Genomic DNA, 19,250 nt, shown 5'->3' with positions numbered 1-19,250 from the left:
TAACCAGGTCTTCTCCATTTTGGGAACACAGCCAGAGAGCTACCACTGTGCTCCAACAACTAAAGTCACTCCATTACCCGCTTTCCTTACTATTCAGAAAATCAGATTCTGCCCCTACCGCTCTGTCTTCCCTGCTCCATGATACCAAATTTGCTAGAACTCTCCCCGTGATCTCACAGGTAAATTATGAGCTATCTTGAAAGGACAATTTTTTACAGAACTTAATGAGGTAAATTTAAATCCTTTGTTTTTGTGGCTTTTGGTTTGGGTTCACATCGTATCCCTAAATATTTACTCCATTACCTAATACCCATCACTGTTAGAGGGATCAGGTGCAGAGTGGCAGCAATACTCTGAACCTTCCACTGCATGACGGCCTACAGTGTAGGTATCATTTAATTGCATCAGCTGAAGTAGAACTTCCTTTCTCTTCCAGGATGTAGTCAGGACATTTGACGTTAGGCCTACTCATTCTGCTCTACATATTTTTGGCTGAAAAATAAGATAAATGTACTAATGAAGTTGACCTTAACAATAAGTAATGGACTAGAAAGAAAAATTTACCAAGGGCTTACTGAAAGGCCATTAGCTACCCTTGCCTTGCAGAGGAGAAAAGCTGGGAGATTAAGAAGAAAAAAGTTAAAGCCAAGTCATGCATAATTGAACAGCATCCAAATCCTTCTTAATGCATGCCTCTTTCAGAATATTTATAGAATATAGACTCTCTCACAATACTTCTCAAAGGTTAAAAAAATAGTTAAACTTAATTTGAAATAATGTCAGTGGGAGGGAAAGATTAACTGGGTTAGTTAAAATGTTCAATAATAGAATTTAATCTTAAAAAGTGCAGTTTTAATAGCTTCTAATAGACTAGCAAAATAGCTTTTGATATATTAACAAGTACAGATCTTGCCTTACTGAAAATAATAAACCCATAATTTATGCATTATGTGACAATGAGCATTGCCAAATATTTTATTAAAATAAACTGGTCTAAATTCTGTTAGTCATTCTTTAATTGTGATTTTCATCAGTGTTGCTAGGAAACCCCTTTCTTTATGATTAAAAGTAAACTTTATCTCACCCTAAGTCAAATTATTCTAAAAATAAGATGCGTTCATTCATTTAAAAAATATGTATTGGGCATCTAAGAGGGTCAGTCCCTAGGGGATATAAAACCATCATGAAATCTCTGCTTTTGAGGAATCACACTGTAGAAGGAGAGACAAGTACTCAAACAAGGTTACAGAACTGTGGTGAGTCTCAAATGCTAGGGAGATCAAAGGGAGAAAAACAGATGTAGAGATGGCAAAGCCGACTCTGCCACTAGACTGGAAGTTTTCAACCTTGATAAGTTAATATATATATAATCTCTGCCCTTCCTTCTTCAGCCCCTACCACCATCTTTCACAGAGCCAACTCAAGGAACATGTGCTAGAGAGGCCATCTACTGATGGTGCTGCTGAACTTGATCGTGGAGACGGTGGATGAGCAAATTCTACTGGAAAATGAATTCTGTAGGCAGACAAATCTGGAGAAAGAGAAGAATGACAAATGCCAAGACAGACATGGATGCCAATGAGAAGTCAAGACCTTCAGCATGATGAGAATGGCGAGTGAGGCAGTGGAAAGGCAGGGGGATGGAGAGAAAGGCAAGAGGCATACACAGAGTTTTGATGCTACTCCAAGGAGTCTGGATGTATTTCACAGATAACTTGGAACTACCAGGGAATTTCAAGCATAATTAGATTTTCATTTTCGGAGAAATATTCTGATAATTCCCTAGAGGTACTGGATCAAGGCAGCAACAGTAGCATATAAATAAATCGATGAAAAAGAGAACATGAAATAGTCAAAGACCTGGTGGCCAAATGGAAGGAGAGGGATAACCTTGATGGCACTACAGGGATCTTCATCAGCAAGCGGGAGATACAAGGAACAGAGGAGATCCACGGTAGAAGAGAGCTGCAGAGAAACGAAACTCGATTTTGTAAATCACAAAACATAGAACCTTATGGGAAACACAGGTGACCACATCAGGTAATTGAGAATTATGACTAAAAGCCCAAGGGAGAGGACTGAATTAGAAAAGAAACCTAATTATTGTAGGCAATACTGTAAAAGAATATGTAACGTGAAAAAAGCTCTTATATATGCCTCTAAGTAGCTCCATCATGTGATTTCATTGTCTCCTTCTACCTCTGCAGTTATAGTTTTATGCTAAAATGTGTTTGAGGAGACAACCCCTCATGTGGACTTTTTTAAAAATATATACTTAGTGCTGGTAGAAGACTGAAAGCTGAAATCTATTGGCTTCTTGTGGCCCAAGATCCTGAAAGCTGCCCTGACATTATGCTGTGAAGAAATCAGGCAAATTAAAGGAAAGAATGCTGAGGTTTAATTTACTCCATTGGAAACTACTAGATTTGTTATTTAAAGTGGTGGGCATTACGGAGGACATGTATTGCATGGAGCACTGGGTGTGGTATATAAAACAATGAATTCTAGAACACTGAAAAGAAATTTAAAAAATAAATAAAAAATTTTAAAAGGTAAAGTAAAGTCTCAGAGAACCAGAGCAAGTTATCTTAGAGATGGGGTCTTTCCAACAGTTGGGAATGAAAATGAGAAAGTCTTCATCTTCCAAATAAACATTTTGGGAATTATCCGGAAGAACCAGTGGAAAATTAGGATCTGGATTTCATTAAATTAAGGAAAGCAGTTGACCCATCTCCGAAACAGATTGCTGCACGTTATCTAGATTAATTTAATACACGGTTCCCCCTGGTGTTCAAAAGCAGATATACCCAGCCAAATCCAACCAACCCTCCGCAATAATGTCTCATTAATAATCTCTATGTTCTTCAGTAGTTCCTGGATCTACTCTCTATAACTATCAAGTTATACCTTCTTGGTTTGGTTTTATTTGTTTATGAGTAGTGTTTATTTATTTTCCTCACCATCCATTCCCTTTACATTTCTGGAGACAGCCTGAGAGGAATCGAAGCAGTATTTCAGAAGGGAAGGAAGGGAAAGAAATTTGCATCCACTGTGTGGCTACATGGACCAGGTACCGCCGTCCTTCCTCCCTCTCTCCCTTGCCCCCTCTTCTCTCTCTCCCTACTCTCTCTACCGCCGACAGATATCTACTGAGCGCCGACTGTCCCATGTGCTACAGATCGGAAAGTGAACAAGTTGGCAAGTCCCTGTCATGGCCCTTCGATTCTAATGGCAAAGAGAGACAATGAAATGTTTTAAATGAAAACATAAAGAATACCAGGTAGTGATAAGTGCTATAGATGCCAGAGAGACGTAAGGGAGGCAGGGACATCCTCTCTGAGAGGAAACCTGCAAGAAATGAGAAGTGAGCCAAGAAGATATCTGGGGCTCAGACACTCCTGGTCAAGAGAGGAGCTGATATAAAACCCCGGGTATATTTGAGAAACCTCAGAGAAGCAAGTGGCTGAGCACAGTGCTGAGAGAGTAAGACAGCAGATAAGGCGATAAACACTCGATCCCGCCACCATGGCCACCCTGCGAAGAGTGTGAAGAGTGTGGCGCAGAGATGAAAGCGAAGAGGACCGGTTAGGCAAGGAGCCATGACAGTGGCTCAGACGCCCTGGGTAGGGAGAGAGACTGTGTGAAGTAGCTGCCTTAAGATAGGTTTTGATGGCAGAGCTGAAGGTATTTGCTGAAGGATTAGGTGCGGGATGTGGGAGGAAGGAAGGGACGAAGGACGACTCCAAGGTGAAATATGTGCGTGACGGGACATGGGGCCAGTGGAGGAGGAGGAAATCCAGACTTGAATCTGGGATAACGTCCATGATCACAGAAGTCCTTGAAATAGGACATATTAAGAACTGGTCACAGTTTATAGACTCTAACAAAAAGAGTTTCAGAGGTGGAAAACCATCATTACTAAGTGTGTGGAGCAGTGATTTCTCCCAGTCCCTCTGTGTCCAAAGACCATGGCCTTCCCACCTCTTGTGCCCTCTGGTGCCAGCTGGCAGCAGGCTTGGGTGTGCCTCCAACAGTCAAATCACTCCAGTCCCTTCAGAAATAACACACCAATCTTGTCTGAGAATTATCCATGGGAACTGACACTTTCCCTGACACTTTGAAACTTCACCTACATTTTTTTTTTAAGGGGAAGTAGACCACCACTGGGTTAACATCATGAGCTCCAGCGCAGGACTCCTGGGTCCCAACTCTTCTTTCACTACTAGGAGCTTCTGCATGGCCCTCCTACTCTTATTTTATGAAATTACAAAATATGGTCAGGGAAATGGTAGTCTTTCCCTCAAGTTGTTTGCGAAATGCTACTGGGGCATAATGTTACTGGAAAGTGCTGCTCTCCAAGCACGAGAGTAAGTTCGGGCTCACTCTTGTCACACACAGAGTAGAAAACCACATGACCGAATTAATTACCTCAGGCCATCAGCCACGTGTAGCGCAATCCTGTGCTGCAGGGTTCTGGTAAGACTTCCTTTGTCCTGCTGAAGCAAGCGGTCCAGCGAACCCTTGGAGGCCAACTCCATCACCAACATGCGAGGGCGAATCCCAGCCGCCAGCAAAGATATTAAGCTGGGATGGTGGAGGTGGCAAAGGACCACCAGCTCCTGCGAAAGGGAAAAACATTTACCCATACTACAGCCCCCGTGTCTCCTTCCTTAAGGGTCTCGACACTTTGAGCGTGGTTTTTCTCTGGGAAACTGGATAGACAGCAAGGGTTCCACTTCTTTTGGGGTTTTTTTGTATTTTCCACATATTCAGGAATAAAAGTCTTTCTTTTTTTTAATGTATATTGAATGAATATGTTAAGTTCTCTCTTTCCTTTGGCTCTGTTTTTCAGAAGATTTAATGCACGGACAGTCCACAATACCCGGTCCTGTCAGTCTTATCTAATGAATCCCAGTTATCAAAGAGTCGCCCTCAGCCCAGGACTCGGAGCAGCCAGTGCTCCTCCACTACCCCTAGCATGTGAGGTACAACATGCCTATCATTAGTGCTTTCCTGACTTGACAAGTTTACTGAGAGTGTCCAAGCCCACACGGGCATACGGTTATCACTCCTCCTGAGAACCCTCTAATAACTTCCTATTACTTTTGGATTAAAACCCCCTGTACTTACACCGCCTTCATGGCCAGATCTGACCTGCCCCTAGCCCATCTCTCAAACCCTCTGTCCTCTACGCTTCCTGCATCATTCTTCACCACACCAGTGTCCATACAGCTTGCTGCACGTGCCCAGCTCCTCCATTCCAGCCACAAGGCCTTTGCCCATGCCAATCTCTCTGCTCTGAAACCCCTTCATCCTCCACACGGCCGAAGGCTTCTCATCATTCTGACCTTCACCCACGTACTCTTCCTTCCTCAGAGTGGTCTGCCTGGAGCCACCCTCACTGAAGCAATCCCCAGCTGCAACAATCTCTCCCCCAGGAGTGAGAGATCCCATTTAACCTTGAACAGAGAGGTCTCCATTTCGACGTAATCCCTTTCCTAGCCCACATCCTGTGAGACTTCACAATCCCCTTTAGGATACTGTGGTCTGTGAATTCCACACATACAGTACTCTATATTTCACTTTACCCTGAAACCCTAATTTAGCTGAAATTTATAGTTCATGGGATAGTAAGTTGATTCATGTTTTAAACTATGATTTCTGCAGAAGCTCTGCTTCTTAACAACAGCTTCAAAGATGGGGAGTATCAGTGCAAACCGCCTTTGCCAGGAAACGACAGTGTGGAGAATTCTGCAAGCTGAAGAAGAAAGGCTGAATACCCTGAGCGGGGATTTTCCAAGAACAAAAGCTCCAGACTGCAATCATATTTCCTTAGTGGATAACAATCTCTCTTTCCTCTGCCTGATCAGCTCAGTTGGTTGAAACTGATGAGAAGCAGTCAAGTTCGGTCTGTTTTCTTTCAGAGGCCCAGGCAGAAAGAAGCCTAATTCAAATTTTCCATCCTCGAAAATCACTCACTGATTTCAAAGAGAAAGGAGCAGCTGACTCTCCTAGATCTGCCCCAGTTCATGACTATTAGTAGAATGACCCTCGAAATGCAGCACCAGATACTGAAGGACTAAAGTACTTTCTTTTTCTTTCTTTCTTTTTTTCTTTTTTTAAAGAACAAGCACAGGTGCCTGGATACCTCAGTCGGTTAGGTGTCTGCCTTCGACTTACGTCATGACCCTGGGGCTCTGACCTGGGATGGAGCCCCACACCAGGCTCCGTGCTCAGCGAGGAGTCTGCTTCTCTCTCTCCCTCTGTCCCTCCCTTCACTTGTACTTTCCTCCTCTCTCTCTCTCTCTCTATCTATCTATCTCAAATACATAAACAAAATCTTAAAAAAAAATAAAAAAGAACAAGCCTAACACACACTCTACTGTTACTATTTCTCCTATCATTTCCTTGGGTCACTGAGCTGCCTATACCCTACTCAGTCCTGTATACATTCTTAGTGTTCTGATTTTCAACAGGGTTCCCTGAGTACACTGCATAAAAGTTGAAACACATAGTAAAGAGTAATGACTAAGGCTGAAAAATCAATTTATACAACCAATTGCCTAAAGATTGAAAGAGACTGTGTCCAGATTTTCTTCACAGATTTTATTCTATTTATAAAATGTTTATTAACTTATTTCTAGAGCCACGGTGTAACTTTTGATACCACTAATAAAATTACTCCAGGATATTTTACACAGACATGAAATTATTTTCATCATCCAGAGCAAATAATATATTGTAACTATTCTTTTTTTTTTTTTTTTTGGTTTACATGAGTCATTTCATTTCAGACTTAGGCACAAATTACTTCTCAATTTTTTTAAAAAATAAGAATGACTAGATTAAAAATACAGTTGAGTTCTGGCATAAGATTACAGAATTCAAATTGGATTTTACCTTTACTCTCACTCTGACTCACTCTCTCATTCCTACTGTCAGAAAATAGAATAAATCCCCATGAGTACTCAATATCAGAGAGGGCAATAGAGTCACCATTGTTGGCTTTGCTTTCAATATCCACTCACTTTTCCTTCTTCCTAAGGGTTTCTTGATTTTTTTAAAGATTTTATGTATTTATTTGAGACAGAGAGATAAAAATAGAGAGCATGAGCAGAGGGAGCAGTAGAGGGAGAAGCAGACTCCCCACTGAGCCGGGAGTCCTATACAGGACTCAATCCCAAGACCTGGAGATCATGACCCGAACTGAAGGCAGATGCCCAACCATCTGAGCCACCCAGGTGCCCCACGGTACCTTGATTTTTGCTGAATTATCCAAGCCTCACCCAAGCAGACCATGAATTTTGGGGAGAACTAACCCAAACCCCAACCCCTGGAAAAACTGGGACTATTCTAAGTATTACTATCTGCATTACCATACAGATTGATTAACATGGGCCTAAGCCAATCAGTACACAGCACCTTCCTGAACATGAAGTGCTTATGTGATTTAAGTAAAACCAAGAGAAATTTTTAAATGAGTCACTGTGTACAGGATTTGGGTTCCTCTGAAATACAAGACCTCAAAAGAAGTACCCTCTTCTCTTCTGTACTTGGGGTGTAACAATGATGCCTGTGACAAGAATTCTCAGAATACTGTCTTTTCTTCATTTTTCCAACAGGAGAAACAAAACAAACTTTTTTTTAACTCCATGAGGTAAAGACAAAGACGGGATTTCGTAACTAAACTCAGGTAAGCTAGGGAGAAATGCGGTCGTTTTGGATTTCCACAAACACATGCAAAACCAGAGTTTCAGGAGATTACCAACATCTCATGTAATAATATTATTGGATTTCTTACTTGTCTTAACAGTCTCAGTGATGTATGTTTATTGAAAATCTTCACAGCCACTTCTTCCCCTTCATAGGCTGCCCGATAAACAGATCCAAAACTGCCATCACCTTTTGAAAAGAAAGTACAAAGTACTTCAGTTAATCTGTTTAACTAGAAAAGCCAGATGAATTATATTGGTTCTAATTACATATGTTGTGTACATGAACAGAAATCTGACCCACCTGTTCTGTTGAATCAAGTCTCCTCTGATGCCCACTCTTCCTCCTTCTACTCCGTGAACTATGACACACCTAAAGATTTTGTTCCAGCCTTCCCATCTCGGTCTACATTCCCCCCAGTCAACTACCTCACTGACTCCAACTTCATCGCTTCTGATAGGTTGAGTGTTTCACAGCTCCATCTAGAGCCACAAGCCTCCTTCTGAACTCTGTCCTTTATTTACAACTTTGCACTGCAGCTCACTGGCATACCCCCTCCAAATCTCAACCATGCTCCATCAGAAGCCACCCTCATCTGCTCTCCAGACCAGTTTTTATTCTACCTCATATAGCTCACTAAAACAATAACAACAAACAAAATTTTAAAACCTCTTTTCATGGTCATTCTAGAGCCAAAACTGAAAAAATCGTCTTAGTTCTTTGCCCCATGCCTCCTTTCCATTTCCATTCTCACCACACCCATTGGATGCCCCTTGGTGCTTTCTGTCTAGACTGTGGAGGCCTTCTGAGTTCATTCCCTCTGATGCAGTCTACCTCTCCTACAGAATCAATCTCCCTATAATTACACTTTTATTATGTCACTCTCTTGTTCAAAAACAAATTATTCTATGCTGTCTATGAAATGAGATTTCAAGTCAGAGACAAATCCATATTGCAGCTCCAAATTCTTGTGTTTCTCTTCCTGTCCTACTGTTCATTCTCTGGGCTCTAACCAAGTGGTTGTCTCGGTTTGGACTGCACAGGACATCTGAGCAACTTTCTAAAAATACCAATGTCTCAGTCCACCCTCAAAGATTCTGACCTAATTAATCACAGGAGTTAATGATAATTAGTATTTTTTCTTTTAATTCACCAGTTGACAGTAATGAACAACCAGAGTTGAGAACAACTGTTCTAGAAAACTGGAATAGCCAAAATTTCCTGAACATGCTTTGTATCTTCAAGCTTCCATACCATTGTTAGGCAGTTGCTTAAAGAGCTCTGCAGCTCTATCATCTCACCCTCTGTGGAGTTTATCAAGTCTGTAAAGCACAATACATATCGAGATACCAAAGTCTGAGAAATCGACCATGATCAACTCCATGGACTATTACTCTTCACTGACACACAGTATATCCTTATTTGTATCGTATTTATGGTTCTCATTTAGTGCTTTGAAATACAAGCACTTAACTGACATAAGTGAATGATTCAGAAAAATCTACAGAGAAATGGAACAATGTTGAGAACGGTTATTTCTAAGTGGTGAAATTATGCAACTGTGGGAAGCTTAGATATTTTGTGGTTTTTAATATTATTGTTTTTGTATTGTGTATTTTCATCTCTATGATAAGTACTTGTAAGCATATAGTATTTTATGCTCAGAAACAATGTACATTAAAAATAAAAATAAAAAGTATTCATTTGAGTATATGTCATATTTCTACTATACGGTAGACATGTTAAAATATCATCTGTGGTCTACGGCCATACCACCCTGAACGTGCCCGATCTCATCTGATCTCGGAAAATATCATCTGTGTATTTTCAGTCTTGGTATCTTCCCACCCCTTCCTTCTAGTACTCAATAAATATCCAACTTCTAAAACCATTACTCAATACTGATGATACTGAGAGTTTTGGAAAGAAAAGAAAGCTATCGGATCAGTTAAATATTTGAATCAAAGCAAGACTGGGCAAACAGGAGAGGGAAAAGAGAAAGAAAACTCGTGGAAGGGGAAAGGAAAGAAAGAGTAAGACAGATGGACAGTTATTCTGGTTCCCCTCAACCTGGACAACTATCAACAACAAAGAAAAATTAAATAAGCAGAGAGAAGAAATATACTCTAAAGAGATATAAAAATTTCAGGTGAGAGTAGCAGAGATTTCTAATTTTTTTAAGCCCTTCCCTATTTCGAATCACTGCCATATGAAAATGGATCATGGACAGTCATTTCCCTCAGATGGCTAACACTAAAAATAAGGTTAAGGACCATTATTGCACATTTGTGACAATGAAGTGTGAAAAAAAAACTTGAAGGCAAGGAAACCTTCCTAACCCCATCAGACCACACCACTAAAGTACCTTTCTATTATGGCTCTCTGGAAAAATAGTCCCCTGAAGAGGAAACATACCTCACAACTCCTCAGACACACAAAACCCTGTAACTGCGCACTTAAAATTTTTTCATAAAACAAGTCTATTAATATTTGCAAATCTATCAAAAAGTTCATATAGTAACTGCCATCTTAGAAGAAAGTGTTAACTGAAGGCCTGAAATTTACTCCTGCCCTATAATGAAAATGGCAATGAATGACCTCTACCACATTACCTCAGCATAAAAACACAGGGAAGTCTGTTTATAAAATGTTTTTAGAAGGATATATCTCATTTGTTTAGATCACTGATTCTCAGCTAGGATGCTGTTGCTCCCTTATCCCTACCCTCTACCTTTTGCAATGTCTGGAGACATGTTGATTGTCTTACCTGGGGATGGGGGTGGTGTGAGGATCTACCACTGACATCTAGTGGGCAAAGGCCAAGGCTGCTTCTAAACATCATACAATGAGGGACAGCTCCCATAACAAAGAATCAATCAGTCTGAGACAGCAATAGTGCAGAGTTTCAGAAACCCTGATCTAAATTGTAAATGAACATGGAATGTATGGATTTATAGGACATAAGACTAGAGAATGGGAGTACTTATATAAAAACTTTCCTCTCTGTAATGAATGGAATACAGAACACAGAGGTGGTCAAAGGTAAAAACTTCCAGTTATAAGAGAAATAAGCACCAGGGGTGGAATATACAGCATCATGACTATAGTTAACTCTGCTATGTAATATATATTGAAAGTTGTTAAGAGACTTAATCCTGTAAGAACTCAACACCAATAATTTTTTTTCTTTTATATCTATATGGGATAATCAATTTTAACTACATTCATTGTGGTAATCATTTCATGATAAATATAGAGTCAAATCATTTCCTGTATACCTTAAACTTACAGTGCAGTATCTCAATTATATCAATAAAACTGAAAAAAAAAACCCACAGTGCTTCAAAAATAAATTTTGTAAACATTTCTACATTGTTCAAAAATTGTTCAAAAATCATATCCATTCATATGAAACACATTGTATGCACTAATAAGAGATATTTGGGGGAGCTTTTTCTGATAGCTTGAGACCCCTTCAGAGAAAAACTACAGTGTGCCTGGTGCTTTCCTATACCCTTGGGAATCACAAGTCAAGTTGGGTATTGGTTAAGATCTAGGATTTGGCATTGACATTTCAGTATTTTGTGTTAACCCAAAGCATTCAAATTCATTCTAAATTTCTCAGCTGATATGAAGAATAAAGGTACAAGGCAGTTTCTTTACCTTTACATGTCATGTCCCAAAATTTGATATTCTTTATTAATGATTTTAATATACTGACAGATATATTTTAGGCATTCTTTCTGTGGAAATTTAATTAAAATTAAATGTATATAGATATAACAATGAATATTCCACAAAGTAAATCCAGAGCTGTCTTCAAATACTTTACATTAACTCAACCCCATGCTCTTCGTGGCTCCCAGTGACTTTCAAGAAGGCTTAGAACCTGAGTATATCACTGATGTAATAATGCTTCTCAATTTTTCATCCCAAACTGCTTTTTATGAATATTTTTATGAGAATTCACGTTTGTTATCCTGAGGAACAAAACTGCTCTTATGACTACATCAAGGTGTTCTTCCTTTACTTATTCTGTCTTTTCAAGACTGAAAAATGATGACATTATAACAACTGAAAATCTCCTTAACTGCCTCCCTCATTTCCAGCACTTAAGGCCAATGTAAGGATGTGTTTCACAAACGTGTGCTTCCACAGCAGCCCCATCCTATCTCGAACCTCATCCCTAAGAATGTGTAAAAACCACTATGGTGAGTGCTGTAAAGTGTGTAAAGCTGGCGATTCAGAGACCTGTACCCCTGGGGCTAATAATACATTATATGTTAATAAAAATAAAAAATTTAAGAAAAAAGGAATGTGTGCAAAGCAAATTCCTTGTCATTACTTTTAAATAGATCATTCTGGAAAAAAACCATTATAACGAATATACGAAGACACTACAAACTATGACAATATAGTTGAATATTTTCTAGGTTATAAGGAAAAATTATATCCTAATTTTTATTCTTAAACCAACAAATATAGTTACCTAAGAGAAACTCAGGAGCTTGTTCAAATTCCAATTCATCATTATTCAACATAATATTCCTAGGCAGGTCAGCCAAAATTAAGTCAGGAGCAATTTGAGATATTGGAATGGTGAGCCTTGGTTGATCTGGATTTACTAGAAGGTCTCCTGAGAAGTACATAAAACACTTTTTAAGAATAAACTTTTAAGGAAGTACATAAGTTTGTACAAAAATAATCACATTTACTACAATTTCTAATCACTCTTTTAGGTTTTCTTACCAATCTTATTTTTCTCTAGAAAACCTAAGAAAGTTTTAAAGGTTTGATTAATAGCTATCTACTTAGAATGTTAAAAACTTATTCCTAGGTTCAGTCATTAGAAACTAGAATTCAGAACTGCCTAGGACTGACATCTGTCTAGGAAATAATCTATTCTGTACTTAAACCACATTCGTGAGGGCACTTATCACATGGTTAACAAGTTGCTAAGTTTTTCTATGTATTAGCCCATTTTTTTATGCAAGTATAATTAACATACAGTGTTATATTAGTTTCAGGTGTACAATATAATGATTCAATACTTCACTACGTTTCTCAGTGCTCATCATGATACGTGTACTCTTACTCCCCTGCATTTATTTCACACATCTCCCAACCCACCTCCCCTTCTGGTAATTACCAGTTTGTTCTCTGTATTTGAGTCTGGGTTTTTTGTGCCTCTTTTTTTTTTTTTCTTCTTCCTTTGTTTGTTCTGTCTTTTTAAGTCCCACAAAGAGTGAAATCATATGGTTTATTTGTCTTTGTTTGTCTGACTCATTGCACTTAACATTATACTCCCTAGTTCCGTCCATGTTGTAACAAATGGCAAGATCTCCTTCTTTTTTATGACCAAGTAATATTCATCTATCAGTGGACATTTGGGTTGCTCAACATCACTAGTCATCAGGGAAATGTAAATCAAAACCACAATGAGGTATCACTTTACACCTGTCAGAATGACTACAATCAAAACCAAAAAATAAAAATGTTGGCAGGAATGTGAAATGAAAAGAATCCTCATGTGCTGCTGTTGGTGGGAATGCAAACTGGTGCAGCCACTGTGGAAAACAGTGTGGAATTTCTTTGAAAAATTAAAAATAGAAACACCATGTGATTCTGTTATTCCACTACTGAGTATTTACCCAATGAAAATGAAAACACTAATTCAAAAAGATATATGCATCCCTATGTTTACTGCAGCAATATTTATAATAGCCAAATTCTGGAAGCATGCAACTTCTATTTTAATCCTCATAACAATTCTATGAGGTAGGTTTTAGTATTCCTTATCACAGATGATAAGTTGCTCAGTGAGCCAATACTCAAACTCTCAAACCAAAAATGTTGTGAATCTAGAATACAAATGTTTTCTTGGTAACAAATATAATCCATCTTTGTCAGCTGTCACTCTAATTGAATATAGTATTCCCTAACTCATCCTTTATGAGAATAATTTTTACAATTATTGCAAAACTCCATAAATATTGAAAATATCAGTTAAAAACATTAAAAAGTTCTATCAACACTACCTTCTTCTGCTTTCTTCATCAAGTCATCAAGTAAGATTTTTTGATGCTCTTCACCATCATTAAAACTATATAATGCCCATTTCTTCAACAGAGTTTCTCCTTCACCACAGATATCAATCTCCAGTAGTCCAGGAAACCATTCTTCCATGAGAGAATCAATGTGGTCCACAACTTGGCCCAGAAGAATACAGCCTACATAATCCAAAGGACAGCTCATCAACACCCCCTCTGAACCATATTCTGTTTCAAAGCTGGAAACTACAGTTTTTTTTTTCAATGTTTAAATTTCTTTAGTGACATAATTCAAAGTTTTGAATTAATTTCCTTACCTTTTCTACAAGAAGGAACTGTAATTTTTAAGAAACTCTCAGGATGATTGTCTAAGACTTCAGATCCTACCAGACAATAAGCTTCAGGAGACCAATTCAAGTAGATGCCTTGTCGCCAGTACATTCTGTTTGGACGAAGTGCTCGTTCTGAAAGTTTAAATGGACCCAAATGTATCCATTAATTATAAACTACTCCATAAATTAAAGGAGCAGAAAAACCACTGAACATGCCAAAAGTAACTAATAGAGATATATTTGTTTTGAAACAAAGTGCTGGAATTGTTAATGATGCAAGCACCCATCCATATCTATTACATATGAAATTAAGTATTTTAGCCTTAATTTTGCAAGGAAATAAACAAAAAGTAACCCAAGAGAGAGTTCAGGTTCATGATGTTTAATAGTTTAGTATGCTTAATAGAAGAAAAAGAATCATAAATAAGCTCTCATAACTTTCAATATTTTTTTCTAAAAGCAAGAAAGAGTGAGAGTGGTAGGTGGGAAGGGGCAGAGAGAGAGTGAGAGAATCTTAAGCAGGCTTGATCTCAAAACCCTGAGGTCATGACCTGAGCTGAAACTAAACCAGACGCTTAAAGGACTGAGCCACCCAAAAACCCCAAACTCTCATAACTTTAAAAAACTCTTAAAAGAAGGTTGGTTGTCACAATAAAATCAAAACTTCCTGAATATTTTGTTTTAATGCAATGTAACTACCTATATTAATTGCAAGATAAGGTTTATTTCAGAATACAGTAACACCCACATAATGCTGATTTAAACCCCCAAAATGATATTTTCCCTTCGGAACACTAAGATCTCTCTTTCTTCCAGAAGAAAGAGCTAGCATTATAAACACCCATTTTTATTCTATTTTGTAAGTCACTCAAGGAAGAAGGGAACTATTAAAGTCTCTGCATTTGAATGGTCTGAATGGTCACAACCTATTAAGTAAAACTCCCTGGATTTGCAGTGATAGTCACTTCTAGCTTTCCTTTGTGTGTGTGTGTGTGTGTGTGTGTGTGTGTGTGTGTGTGTGTTTCTACATCAATTACTCCTATAATCTTACCTTCTAAAATTGTTGCTTCTACTTCTAAAATTTTGTTCTACTTTGCCTTGGAAAGCAAGATATTCCTACTTATTATAAATGTGCTAAAATAAAAACAAATAGGCTTTGAGTGAGGACTTGAGAAATTTCCTCTCGACAAACTGCATCTATGTATGTGAGTCTCTGTGTCTTTCTTTATCTTGGCTACTCCAAAGTTTTATGAGCTTATTTTCTGATTTTCAGTGGCCTTGCAAATAAGTAAGCTCTGTGAAAATGACATGACAATTTTAATATGCTTTTCCCCTAACTTTTCAAACACTAAGTCTTCATTAAATACGTACCTCTTCCTGAAAGCATGTAAGGTGAAATTTCAAGTAATCGATTGATTAACCTGGACCAAAATCCCATTGGAAAATAAGGCATTTCATAGAGTCGAATGATGATTTCAGAGTTCTCACAATGGGGAAGCTCTATCACAGGCCTGTGGTCAGACAAACTAAAGAGAAAAGGACATCAGCACTATATAGCTTCACAGAACACCCAACCACGTTAAGCAAAGTGTTTTACTCCCTAAAATCAATGAACTCAAGATAAATATTCTAGGCAATTGCACTTTTTTATAATGTTCTTTTGCTATATGCCCTTCCTTCTTCAAAAATTCAGTGGCTACTCAATCAATTCAAATGCATGCTCAGATGCAGGGATTTTTTTCAGCAAACTTATTTACACTAATAAATAATTATAATTAGTTACACATAGGTAAGTTTTAAGGGATTATACAAAACTTGAAAAAAATGCATGTCCTATGAAAAGCACATGTGTATTTTTAGAATATTCAATTTTTAGAACTGGATAGCATCTACCAATCAATGCAATTTGTACTTTTCAAGGTCATACACCTTATAACATTTCCCAGCAATAAGAAAATATAAAGCAACAAGAAAATTTTCTATAATACAGGATTAGAACTTAGGCCTTCATTGTATGACTGCTTTCCTCAGAAAATTCACTGCCATAAATTCTCCGAAGAAAACTCACTGTCTTCCCAGAACGTGTCTACACTTGATCTTAGCCAAAAGGCCAAGAAGTGATTCCCCCAGAACCTGTGTAATATAACTCTCTCGGCTGCCATGTAAGGACAGACATGAACAAATACACACACACACTAATCACTATCTCCCTTTCTTAAGTAATTAAAGCAGTGCTTAACCAAATAGTAATTACATACATAAAACAAGTCATTTACTCTACTTTAAAAATGTCAAAAATAGTGTTTTCATTAAAAGTAAATGCTACATTTCAGTAGAAAGTATACACAGGAAACAAAAACATTAGTACACTTACTATAAACCAAAGTTATTTTGACAATTAAAACGTATAATAGCCGGTGGGGTATTATAGCCGGTGGGGTATTAAGGGTAACGGAATTTTTAAGTTTAAGTTTACCTGCTTGGAACCAGCAAATATTCTTCTCCTATTGGCAAGGCAATCTGGAATTTTTCTAGAAGTTTAAAGTACTGTGACATGTAGTTCTTCGGAAATCTCTTTTTCTTTGAAAGAAATTTTTCCACATCTCTACGTGAAATGATTCCTTTAGGATGTTTAGGATAGCCTTCCACTTTCACTGTCAAAATCTGAAAGATTTAAACTTGTAAAAAATCACTAGAATTTCTTTTCTGAAAATTTTCAAAAATAAATTTATTTATTTATTTATTTTAGAGACAGAGTATGAGCTGGAGTAGGGGGAGGAGCAGAGGGAGAAGGAACGGGGAAGCACATTCCCTGCTGAGCGTAAAGCCCAGCATGGAGCTCAGGGCTCGGGGCTGGATCCCAGGAACCAATACCATAACCTGAGCTGAAACCACTAAACGATGAAGCCACCCAGGTGCCCCTATTTTCTGAAAAGTTTTGAATTCAAAGCATTTTGTGTCTCTTTAATTGGTGAAAGTGATCAGAACAATTTTAATGTTGTCAGGTAGAACACAGGACCTAATTTCTCTACTAGCTGCCATGCCACCTGGAAGCCCAGTGGAGCAATCACTCCTCCACAAAAGATACATTAAATTAAGAGAATGAATTCAAATCCAAAATTAGAGAGAGCCTCTGAAGTCAATGAAACTTAAGCTTTCCCAGCTCTAATTAACAGATCAATCCAACACCCCCCCCATCCTTATTATAGTCTCATCCACAATATATTCACAGGGAAATTATCTTCCAGACTGTGTTCTCACTATAGGTTTGCCATAGAAATGTTACTTTACATTTACAGAATAGAAAATGGTTTCTATCAATGAGAAGGGAGGTAGTATAGTAGAGTCTATTAGTGATTCTCAAACAAAGTAACTACAGAATTTTGCTGGCCTCCACTCGGAGTCGTGATCCATAGGTCTGGCATGAAGCTTGAAAATCTGTTTTTTTGTTTGTTTGTTTTTTAAGATTTGGAAGCTTTTTTTTTTTTTTAAAGATTTTATTTATTTATTTGACAGACAGAGATCACAAGTAGGCAGAGAGGCAGGCATGGGGGGCGGCCGTGGGAAGCAGGCTCCCTGCTGAGCAGAGAGCCAGATGAGGAGCTTGATCCCAGGAACCTGGGATCATGACCTGAGCCAAAGGCAGAGGCTTTAACCCACTGAGCCACCCAGGCGCCCCGAGAATCTGTTTTATTTAAGAAGAAATTCAGATGATACTACCATAGAGACCATAGAATCAGCTTTGAGCATAATCATAGCAGCTAAAGTATAAATTCAGAAGAACCCAGGTTCAAATCCAGGTTCTAGTACTAGCTGTGTTATCCGGAGAAAGGTATATAATTTCCTTAAGCCACAGTTTCAATCAGATAACAAAAGTGACTGTCCCTTAGATTGCCTTGACCCTGAAATAAGACAAGTGAGGCATGCAAGTGAAAGACCCCCCCCCCCCGTCGTTAACTAATTAACTGCTCTTTTGTTGTGTAAGAGTACCCCTCCTCCCCTTGCAATGAAAAGACCCTTCCCCCAGGGTTGAATTCAATGTAACTGCTCTTTTGCCTTTCTGTAACCGCTTGGCTTTTAGGGCATGACACTTGTCTCCTGTTTGAACAAGATACCTTCTCCTAATAGCCGAGGCAAGGTCACGCAGACAAGGGGGCTGCATAGGCACGTAGACAGGATGTCTTTCTGCTGAGTAATAAGGTCAAACTTACCCTCTTTGTTTCCCCTTCCCGCCTTTCTCTTCGCACGAGGGGGTCTTCCAAAGCCAATCCGCTAACACCAAGTATGCCTTTTTTCAAATGTTCAAATTGTCAGCCAATCGGCCCCGTCCCATCCGGGACTTGTATGTACCTGTCTATAAAAATCCTGCACCACCCCAGCCAGGTGTGCTCAGCTAGCAGGAGCTGCTGACCACCCGCAGGCGCCTGTGCTACAATAAAGAACCTCTTGCTGTTTGCATCCTGTGGCAGTGTTGAATTCTTGGGTAAGGGGATCCACGGGTCTTTCACAAGGTGACAGGACAATTTTTAGCATATAATAAGCCCTCATATGTTAGCCACAACTATCCATATATTCTTATTCATTTTATTTAGCCAAATTAACTTTTTTTCTTTTCTATTTTTTGATTAACATATAATGTATTATTTGTTTCAGGGGTACAGGTCTGTGAATCATCAGTCTTACACAATTCACAGCACTTATCATAGCACATACCCTCCCCAATGTCCATCACCTTTTAAAAAGGTGATTGGGTGCCTGGGTGGCTCAGTGGCTGAGCGACTGCCTTCGGCTCAGGTCATCATCCCAGACTTTCAGGATTGAGTCCCACATCAGGCTCCCAGCTCCCTGGGGAGTCTGCTTCTCCCTCTGACCTTCTCTCTCATGCTCTCTCTCACTTATTCTCTCTCAAATAAATAAATAAAATCTTTAAAAAAAATTTTAAAAGGCTCGTGCTTAATTTCTTTAGATTTTTAACATGTAAGGGATACTTCAATAGGAGCATACATTATGCATTTTACCATGCAGTTGGGTGAAATATTGGATTGTAAAATCCTTAGGCCCAAAGGCTTCTCTCCCTCATCTTTGTATCTCTATTTGGTATATACAATGTTTATTGAATCAATGAATGCATGACTGGCTGAACATAATTGTGTCT

General features: G+C 38.6%; 1 protein-coding gene across 1 annotated transcript in view; it reads right to left on the bottom strand.

The window, feature by feature from the left end:
- Positions 1-19,250, bottom strand: part of LRRK2 (leucine rich repeat kinase 2) — a 131,945-nt gene that overhangs the window by 31,914 nt on the left and 80,781 nt on the right. The window contains exons 34-40 of the mRNA XM_082740711.1: positions 16,572-16,759; positions 15,467-15,621; positions 14,081-14,227; positions 13,752-13,943; positions 12,203-12,349; positions 7,802-7,902; positions 4,429-4,619 (exon numbers count right to left, since the gene is read on the bottom strand). Coding sequence (XP_082596837.1) covers positions 4,429-4,619; positions 7,802-7,902; positions 12,203-12,349; positions 13,752-13,943; positions 14,081-14,227; positions 15,467-15,621; positions 16,572-16,759 — 1,121 coding nt within the window. The remainder of the gene's footprint in view (positions 1-4,428; positions 4,620-7,801; positions 7,903-12,202; positions 12,350-13,751; positions 13,944-14,080; positions 14,228-15,466; positions 15,622-16,571; positions 16,760-19,250) is intronic.

Source organism: Mustela nivalis (assembly GCF_964662115.1).
Source record: "Mustela nivalis genome assembly, chromosome: 7".
In the NCBI taxonomy this organism is placed as follows: domain Eukaryota; kingdom Metazoa; phylum Chordata; class Mammalia; order Carnivora; family Mustelidae; genus Mustela; species Mustela nivalis.
Note: the sequence above shows the minus strand (reverse complement) of the source record. Positions and strands in the feature narration are given on the sequence as shown.